General features: G+C 36.9%; 1 protein-coding gene across 2 annotated transcripts; it reads left to right on the top strand.

Annotated features, from left to right (window-relative positions):
• The first annotated feature begins 4,527 nt into the window (after positions 1–4,527).
• Positions 4,528–10,426, top strand: LOC103039501 (putative C-type lectin domain family 20 member A). 2 transcript variants are annotated; one of them, XM_049483024.1, is made up of 9 exons: positions 4,528–4,914; positions 5,025–5,360; positions 5,474–5,494; positions 6,048–6,095; positions 6,276–6,323; positions 6,754–6,774; positions 7,857–7,895; positions 8,548–8,630; positions 8,773–10,426. In XM_049483024.1, exons 1-9 carry the CDS (start codon positions 4,578–4,580, stop codon positions 8,860–8,862), a joined length of 1,023 nt encoding a protein of 340 aa, XP_049338981.1. In that variant the 5' UTR covers positions 4,528–4,577; the 3' UTR covers positions 8,863–10,426. The 2 variants fall into 2 exon arrangements, with proteins under 2 accessions (XP_049338981.1, XP_049338982.1); XM_049483025.1 differs by lacking the exons at positions 6,276–6,323; positions 6,754–6,774.
• The last annotated feature ends 6 nt before the right edge of the window (positions 10,427–10,432 follow it).

The raw sequence follows: 10,432 nt of genomic DNA, 5'->3' as shown, positions 1-10,432 counted from the left end.
ATTCTAAACACAGTTCCCTACATTACATACAGCAATACAACTCAAACCCCCTGTGTTTCTTTAAGAATACATTGCCCTGCAAACCCCACACTACATCTACCAGACACAAAAACCCAGTTGTACCAGGTGAAAACCCTTCAGAATATTCTTTATAAATAATTTAAAAACTGCAGAGAGCAAAATGGACTGTAGGTCCAGATGTCTTGTCATGTCCAACAGGACAATAATCTCCTACAGGACAATGCTTGTCCAGAAGCACAGCTATCTCAAGAGCTTGCCTTGAAGACACAGATGGTATGCTATGACCAGTTGCATTGCCAGACTTATCCACAACTGAAAATGTTCGGGATGCTATTGGATGCACTATCAACTATCAAGCGCATGGGATGGATTATCACTGGACTCAGGATATTAGGAACCTCTACAACCCCATGTCAAGACGTCTGGAATGCTGCATGCATAACACACACCTTCTGTATGGAAAACACAATACATATTGCCTATACTAGTTTTAATATTATTTATTGTTCCTGGTAACCTTTATTCTGCTTCTGAATAGCCCTGCAATCTGAAACTTCCTTCTGGGTCCAACAATTTTGTTGGCAAAGATCATCATTCCAAGGATAACTTAACCTTTACTGACACCAAGGTAAAACCCACTCAAATTAATTTCCTATTCAAAGTCTTTGTCTAGCTGGTTTTGCTAGTTTCTCCACCACGATATAAAAAAAAGACTACCTCTGTCTTTAGCCATATCATTTTTCAGTTACACCTTTTGGATTGTAATGTGGATCTGCCTGCATCTCTCACACTAAAAGACATGTGTCTCTACAAACACATTGGCCAACTCCTCAGTTCTGCATGCGGAATATGATTTATTGTCACCATGGTCTACCAAAACAAGGCCGTGGGGTAAGGAAGTAGCGTTGTACCGCTGGGTACTAGAAATGCCGCCTCGCTGCTGCATTCCCAAATGCCCTGCTTCTAAAAGAAAGGAATCTTATAAAAGTCAAACCTTTCATAATTTCCACAAAGATGCCATACTTTTTTTACACTAGCCATATTAATATTAGCCAGCCAGTCAATCTAGCCAGATGAATGTTAGCAAAGACAAAGCTAGCTAGCCAGCAATCTCCGGCTATTGATTAACCCTGAACTAGTTATTTTCTCGTTTTACCGTCAAAATGAGTGGGGGTATAGTAAGTCAAGCCATAGCTCTTTAATGTAGCATCATTAATTTTATGTCTGATTTGATATTACAGATTAATATGGACAGAAAGTACGTTCAGAACACTTTACAAAGGAGTAAGGGTTTTCTCATCCTCTCTCTCTCTCTCTCTCTCTCTCTCTCTCTCTCTCTCTCTCTCACACACACACACACACACACACACACTGCGCTCTCCCCAATAACATGCCTGGCCTGACCCATAACAGTAACTAGCTAGCTAACTCACAAGTTTTCAATACAGCAAACAAAGGCGATTAGCTAGCTATGTTCCACGCCCTGCACATAACCCACAATCCAGTTGCTGTAGCCTTTTTTTGAAACAGCCCAGGGAATCTTGGACTTTATTTCTGCCCTTTTTTGACTGCTTTCACCATTAATTCAGGGAGGTGTGCCAGATTAGTTGTCTGCACAGGCGCTGTCATTTAAACTGGTGGATAGTTCGCCAGCTCCCTTGCTGCCCTGGAATTTCCGAGCCTCGTTTTCGTTTCAACATGGACGTCGAGTTAATAACGTCCACATAACAAAAAAAAACTACCAAATTAATCATATATTCATATATTTTAACTTTAAATTGGTTTTTCGTGCACAGTATTCAGATATCCAGAGTGCTTTGGCATTATTCACTGACTGACATGCCGGATCTCCCAACAACTGTTAAAGGATAAAAAAGACATTGCCATTCAGCTGTCGGAGTGAGGAAGTGCAAAACACTAGGTTTGCCAGTTCATTCGGTCAGCAGCGTGGATAGCGACTGTCGGCCCTGTCCCCAAGTTTGTAGTCTCAGCCTTGCTTCTTAAAAGCGGCTAAGTAGTTTGAAGCAACCCTTCCACCATCTCTTGAAAATTGCTGGCCCTGAGGACACACCAAAAGGAAGTCGGTTGTATGTGAACATACCTTTATGTGTATTCACTGTCAGATTTCTTTGGTTCATCATCAGTTACCATCTGTTGGTAAGCAATAAGTTTAATATGTATGCTAAAGGGGATGCAGCCTCCTGCTGGAAAACACTGAGGTAAAGAAGGGATTGGTGAAATAAAATGATAAAGCAGGAATTAATAAAATAAATTTGTATTTATTCTACATTTATTATTTAATATATAGCCTACATTTTAGTAAAATAAAATTATTTAAAATATTATTTACAGTCTGTGTTTACTAAATTGGAGTGGGTATTTATTTAATAAGATCTGATGAGTGAAGGGATTAGTTTGGGTAAAAGCTCTGTACGAGAGGTGAGAGATGAAAGGGCATCAGAATTAAGATGGGGGATGTGGTATGTCTGAGGCTGTGTGCATACTGCATACTTGTGTACTGAAATAGTGCACTGCTTTACCTAGGGAACAGGACATACTCACCCCAAACCAGTACGTACTGCTTAAATACATGATTCTGCCCCAGTGGTGCAAGCAAGAATTGCATGAGCTTTGTACATATAACACGTTAGCACAGGGACCTAAAGCAGCACAAAAGCTTGTAGTTAGCCCAGCTCTTCCACATAGCATGGGCATATTGCCCAAAATACAACAACCACTTGGCTATTATTATAGAGCTTTAGAAAAAGCAACAGTTGACAATAATCCACCTGACACACCTGACAATAATCCACTCAAAGTTAATCAGGACAAGTATTAGAGATAAACGTGTTGCATTGCCAAAATCAATTAAACAAACAGAATGCAAATTACCCCCTTACTAAAGAGAACATGACTAAAAACCCCAACCATATAGTGTAAAAGCCAGCCTACCACTTATATATCGCAAGGCACAAACATACACACTGTTGTTATTTTTTAGCCATCTACAGCCACCTAGCCTTGGGCATTTCGCTCGAAGGAAACTTTCCAAATTCCAAACTCAAATTCCATCACACCATAAGTCTATCTGCTTTCTCTTTCATTACATACACTGTACGTCTGGTAGAGAAGCAGCAGTCAGGTAGATCTAATCCTATTCCTGATAGATCTAATCCTATTCCTGATTTGTAAGTGTGTTTCTGGACTTTTTTTTAATATAATGACATCTATTTAAATGCCAGTGCTAATTTCTCTCTTTATGTGTTTATCTAGATCAACAATGATTCTTCTCCTGTTCTCAAGTAAGGTTTAATTATAATTATCTGTATCTGCTCCATACAAGTTCTAAGTTTTAATTGCTGTAATGTATTTTTCAGAATTTGCTTTATAATTGATACTTGGGTAAAAGTCTAGGTGTATCTGCTGATTATTGCGAAATCTGCCCAGGTTAAGTTAATTAAGATGTTATTTTTTTTTAAGAAAAAAAGTGTTTTCTTTAGAAAAAATATTTGGAAGCTCTCAAATATTTTATGAAGAATGACACTTAAAAAATATATAAAATCATTTATTCCCTCTATTATAGATTTATTACATATCTTGTTAAGTTTTAAAAGCTGTAAATAAAAAAAGCTTAAAGCTGTACTGCAAATTATTCATAAAAGGCCTGAACTGAACACTAAATTATAGTGAATCTTGTGCAAAGGTGTTTTGAACAGAGGTGGGTTGAGTAGCCTAAAACTGAACACATGTTAACGTATTCTTACTTAAAAAGAACACTTAAGTAACAAAAGAAAGTATCTATTATCTATTAAAAACTACTCAAGTTGTGAGCCACTTCATAAATCATTTACAGTCAAGACAGAACAGCAAACTTTCACAAATACCACTGCTCTATACATTACAAAGGCATGTCTATAGAAGATGAGGGCAGAGATACTGGGCTTGCCTTCTTGAAGTTCTGAATTGTTCACAGTAGAGAATGTTTTGAGAAAATTTAAATGAAAAAATGTACCACAACCCATACTGTTACACACATATGGACGCGTTTGCAGGAAGAATGGGACACAGGAACACCTGAAACACTTCATTGCTTTGTATCCTCATGGTCAAAATACCTTAAGTGTTGGAAAAAAGAAAGGCAACATTGGTGTAAGCTTACTTTGTTGCAGGGCTGTAATGCAGGAACGAATGTACATTAATGATGTGAATTAATGAAATAAAGTTGACCAGGTCATTTTAATTTGTATTTTTTATACTGTTCCAACTTTTGCTTTGCTATTTTCTGCATTTTTTCTGCAAATTAACTTACTTTTTAATCAGTTTTTGGTCTGGCTGAAAAGAAATTATTTCAATAGTTCTGTGACTAAATTAAAGTACATACACCTGGGGTTGCACTGTAGCACAATATATTCGATGTTGGGTTGCTGCTACCACAGTATTGTCCTGATATTTATTAGATTATCAGACAGTAATGTTTTTCTCTCCTAATGTCTTTTTTAGCTCTCTTCACTCTCTCCTCCTGCCTTTCTCGACAATATTACTTTGTGGATAAAAATATGACCTGGGCTGAAGCACAGACGTACTGCAGACAGAACTACACTGATCTGGCCACGCTTGAGAATGCTAACAACACAAAGAGTTTGATTGCTGCTGCTGTGAACAGTAGTTATAATGGACTTGCTTGGATTGGGCTGTATGATGATGTGATAAACGGCTGGAGATGGTTTTTGGATGATGATACTCTTTATGGGCTAGAAGAAAGAAATTTCAGGAAATGGGCAAACACACAGCCAAATAATATTTATGGAATGCAGATGTGCACACAAATATATTCACAAGGGAATTGGAATGATCTTCAGTGCGGTGGCCAGCTCCCCTTCGTTTGCTACAACAGTTAGTACAATCACAACAAATCTAATCTTTCCTTAGTTATAATCACTGTCTGCAGACAGTGATTGTTGTATGTTTAATCTCTGCAATGTTTCTGCTTTTCTCTCTTCTAGAAGCCAATAATAGTCATGTTCTGATTACATCATCTATGTCTGTCTCTAATGCTCGTCAGCACTGCAGACAGTATTACACAGACCTGGCCATCATCAGGAACCAATCAGAGAATCAACTGATCACAAATTTGTTAGCAGGAAACCTCACCGCTTGGATTGGTCTTTACAGAACTAGACAGTGGTCAGATCAGAGCAACTTCACTTATGAGAACTGGATAACTGGACAGCCAGATAACCTGGGGGGTGTTGAACACTGTACCGCTGCGTCTCTGAATAACTCTGGACAGTGGAGTGATGAAAACTGCACTCAAAACTTTCCTTTCTTCTGTTATAAAGGTGTGTAATTGGTGAAAAAACAGTATATTGTATTTGATTACAGTTGTAAATAATTCTCTATAGAAAAGCATTGATTAATTTTATTTTTGTGTCAATTTATTTTCCTTTTTTAGACTCCACCACCACCACCCAGGGTGAGTGTATTATTACATGAATATTGCACACTTTCACACTTGAAACAGAAGGATTTGGACAAACTCTAATTGATTGGTGATAAATGAGTGATTATGGATTTTGGATGGTTTATGCTGGTATGTTCATCGTCTGTCTAAAAAAAAAATTAAAACAGCCTGATCTTCTGTTCTTCTATAATAGTATAAACTGGTTTATGCTGGTTTGGCGCTAGTCTGTTTTGCCAGCATTTTACAACCACATGCTTGTGCACTTGATTAGACAAGACATGGTGATTAATATTAAGCTGTAATGTTGTCATACTAATCCTAACCATATGTTTAAAATGTATCTGTAATCTGATAACTTATGTTTTATTGAGACAGATTGCAGTTATTTTTTAGTTTATTTTTTCCTTATTCAAATTTCGTTACACATTTTCTGTTGGGGAAGAGTCAGGACTGCAGGCAGGCCAGTCCAGTACTATTGCACTGTTTACACATTAAGAAACTTAATCATAATCCTACAGACATACATAACCATGTTGTTAACAATATTGTTCTGTATCTATTACAGCTACTGCTGCTGGACCCCTGTCATCAGGACCCACCTCAGGCTCTACAGGTGCCTAACCCATTAAGCCCTGATGTCTCTTACTCTTATCTTAGGAAATGAGGCCTTATTATTATTATTATTATACCAGCAGCAGTAACTTGGTTTTGTTTTATCACTATGGTCATATACGTATTATCAATCAGATGCATCATCTTGTTACTGACACTATTACTCTGTAACTTGTTAAAGATACTACTGCTGGACTCCTCTCGTCTGAACCCACATCAGACTCTAAAGGTAAGTGCCTGTTAACCCTTAATGTTACACTCTTACACTTGCAGGAAAGGAGTGTCACACTGGTAATGATGTTAGAATCCCCCAACTCCAATTCTTACCAATTGTGGGCTCTTGGATTTAACTGCTGATGGTAAATTAGCATGACTCTGGATTCAAGCTCATGATCTTTGGGTCTGAACATCAGTGTCTTAATCTGTTGGCCTTTTTATTCCTGGTGTGAAATCAAAGGGTTGTAAGCACATGTATCGCGGCATAATTGTGGCATTTCATCCTTTCAAATAAATCCATTGAAATGCCTTTGAAATGTGTGCAGCATGTGGTTTTGCATTCTCAACATTTGCAACTCAAACTTAATCATACAAACGTACATTACCATAATGTTAACAATATTGTTCTGTATCTGTTACTACGGTTGGACCCCTGTCTCCAGGACCCACCTCAGGCTCTACAGGTAGATACCCCTTAACCCTTGAAGTCTCTTACCCTTATCTTAGGAAAGGAGGCCTTATTATTATACCAGCCCCAGTATCTTGGTCTTTGTATAAATACACAATTTCCCAACCCTAGTCTTGCACACTTTAGCACTTTCCAGCTCTGGAACATCTAAAGATCATCTAAAGATGTGTTGACTCAGATGTTATCGAGGTAGTATTAAGGTAGGATATATACTGTACTTCTAGAACAACTGACTTAATACACACAAACTACAACTCTTAAAAGTCAGTATGGAAAATGTCTCACATTTTCATTGATTTTATATAAAATACATCCACTCCCATGTCGTACGTCCTTTTCGCAACACATTCCAGAAAAAACAAATATGTGTTTTACATGATTTAGTTCAATTTCTTTAGTCTACATATAAAAAGAAAACACAGACATAATCATACAGACATGCATCATCATTTAGCTTAGGGTATTCCTTTGTTTCTTTGACAGGTATAACTTCTAGCCCCCTTTCACCAGCACCTTCACTCACCTCAGACTCTACATGTAGATACCCATTAACCCTTAAAGTGTCTTACTCTTATTGCAGGAAAAAAGTGTCACAAAGTTTTGATATTAGTAAACTAAAGACACACTCAGTTAGGCATGTCAGTCATCCAACAAATAATGTTTAAAAGAATCAAAGTCCTGTTTCACCAAAAGAGCCCTTTTCTTCACATTCAAGTTTCCAAATGATGTTCTAAATCATTCTCAAATCCCTTAATCCTACAGGAGCACAGCAGCTGGGACTTTACCTGATGCATCAGTCTCAGTCCGTAGTCAAATTAAACCAAACCAAATTTATTTGTATGGAGATTTTTACAACTGATGTTGTCACAAAGCAGCTTTACAGAAATGTGATAACAGGACAGAGAATCAGGGACTCAGTTCTGAACACACGCAGTCTTTGAGCTCTTTAAAAGCTGCCTCATTGTTCTTTATATTATTCATATAAACAATAACACTCAGCACAACTATGGTCATATACTGTACATATAAACATGCATCATCATGTTACTAACACTATTACTCTGTAATTTGTTAAAGATACTACTGCTGGACTCCTCTCGTCTGAACCCTCTAAAGGTAAGTGCCTGTTAACCCATAATGTCTCTCACACTTATTTTCAGAAAAGGAGTGTCACACTGGTGATGATGTTAAAAACTCCCAACTCCAATCATCACCAGGACAAATTAGAAATTAGAAAATTAGTGACATTAATACAAAGATATTTACTGATGATTAGTATGATGGTCAGGTCAGGTTAGTCGAGTTTAACGCCACATCAGCTCGTCAGCTATTTCATGGCAGGAAAGGTAACGTCTATTCACAAGGTTCTATGATCTCGTCCTCAGAAGAGGACTCGTAGGTCGGTAACAGTACAGACACATTCAATCACACATTCACACCTAAGGGGCAATTTCCAACCAAGTTCCAATTAGCCTGAACGTGCCGTGGGGGGAAACCGGAGAACCCGGAGAAAACCCACGCAGACACGGGGAGAACGTGCAAACTCCACACAGAAAGACCCGGGTCGCCCCAGCCGGGAATCGAACCCAGGCCGTCTTGCTGTGAGGCGGAAGTGCTCCCCACTGCACCACCGTGCCGTGATAATGCAGTTTTCTTACTGTGTTACTGTAATACACATTATAAAAGAGGCATCTTTAATATTATTTACTTCTAACCAAAAAACATTTAAAAAAATATTATGAAGCAATATGTCTGTTTATCCTCCTAGAAAACGTGATGAGAATGCGGGTTAGATTTACATCTGTGAGAAACCTGACTGATGCTGAGATTGAAAATGTTATACTGCTGCAAGTAAGAAAGTTAATTAACATTCATTAATTAATATTATTAAAATGTATTAAACACTTAAGGGCTTGTTTATTTACCTCATATACTTATTCTAGTTGTTCCACAGTTCCACATAAGATTTTCTTATTTGCTTTTATTCCTTCAGCTCCAGACTCAACTGATCAACAAAGGGCTTCCGAGCAACACCAAGCTGCTTTTGAAAAAAGTTCTTAAGAGAAACAATGACACATTATAATCAACCCGTGTGAAGAACTGCAAAATTAGTTACTGTATTTCAAGGTTTAAAATTGAAGAGTTTTACTGTCATGTGCACAGAAACTGGCAGTTACCCTGAACACAGACGCTTTTGTCCAAAACGACTTACAATAGTCAATAGTACTTGTTAGTGTTAGTGGTGGTGTCAAATGTAATGTAATGTAATGTAAGTAATTATGACAAGTAAAAGCTATACAACCATAGTTTATAAATAAATTTGTATATAAAAGCAGAGACAAAACTGAAGAGACAGGTTAAAAATGTAGGTCAATATTTTGTACTTTACTTGAGTATATGTGTGATTTAACACTTCATTACTTGTTTAAGGTACATTTACATAAAAAGCACCATTTTGAAAATGGGCTTGTTGGTGTTTATTTGTGATTCTTTTGTTTTTAATCAGTCAAACTATGATTTCCACCTAACCAAGTGCATTATTGTTACCAAATCCAAATTCGAACACAAATCCTCTAAAACCTTTATACTTCTAATGTGTTATTTCCAATTAAATGAATAATCAGTATTTTATCTTAATCAATATTTAGCATGATCTATTTATTATCCAGTTTTACTTTATGATCTCTGGTTAATTCTTTTAAGTGATTCATATGTAACCATGGGTAAAACTTTTATGTGCTGTGTATTACTTTGGTCAAGATGGGCTTCAAAGCCTCTTCTCAGAGTTGGTATAAAAACTGTACGCTACTTTGTGGACAATCTGAGATATTTTATCTTCACATAATCTATCTATTCATTTTACAATAGACAGAAACCTGTGGGCCTGATATAAGATTATAATTAGCTAATTGAAGAAGTTGAGAGCACTATTTGGATGTTTTGTTCTCCTTAAACTTTGATTAACTTTCTTTTATTTTTCATTATCTGTTGCATTCCAAAAACCCTGTTTTGTGAAAGCTATTTTACACTTATGATGAATCTGGTGTCATCTTATTTGACTTATTTCCCAGCACTGTTAAGAAAACTGTGGTGCAAAAAGCAAAACCCTACTTACACCAACTCCAGCATCCTGGTCTGTTTACACAATGCAGGCTGGTTTTATGCTGTTGGTGCCAAATTCCGACACAGCTCTCTTTATATATGTTATCAAATCTCTTCTGTGAGTTTTTATCTGAGATGCTTTAGCCCTTTTTCAGCTTAAACCATGTATTGCACTATTCTGAGTAAACTCTAAATCTTTAAACCCCAGCTGATATGCAGTTTTAGGAATACTTAAATCGGCCCATATGTGATTAGAAATAATACCACACTGAATTACTGAGATCACATTTTTCTCCATTCTGATGGTTGGTATGAACATTGTTTTCCTGTATTCACATGATTTTATGCATCGCATTGCTGCCACACCATGGCCAGATGACATAACTGCATGAATGTGAAGATGTACAGGTATTACTAATATAAAGCACTGAGTAAGTGTATATTTGTATCAGTTTGAGAAAATGAATGATATTTTGTAAAAACATAATACACCATGTATCATCATTATCAAATGCATGCTCCATAAGAAACAATAAAAAACTGAACATGAT

This window comes from Astyanax mexicanus, chromosome 8 (genome assembly GCF_023375975.1).
Source record: "Astyanax mexicanus isolate ESR-SI-001 chromosome 8, AstMex3_surface, whole genome shotgun sequence".
In the NCBI taxonomy this organism is placed as follows: domain Eukaryota; kingdom Metazoa; phylum Chordata; class Actinopteri; order Characiformes; family Acestrorhamphidae; genus Astyanax; species Astyanax mexicanus.
The sequence above is the reverse complement of the archived record's forward strand: the minus strand, read 5'-3'. Positions and strand labels throughout refer to the sequence as shown.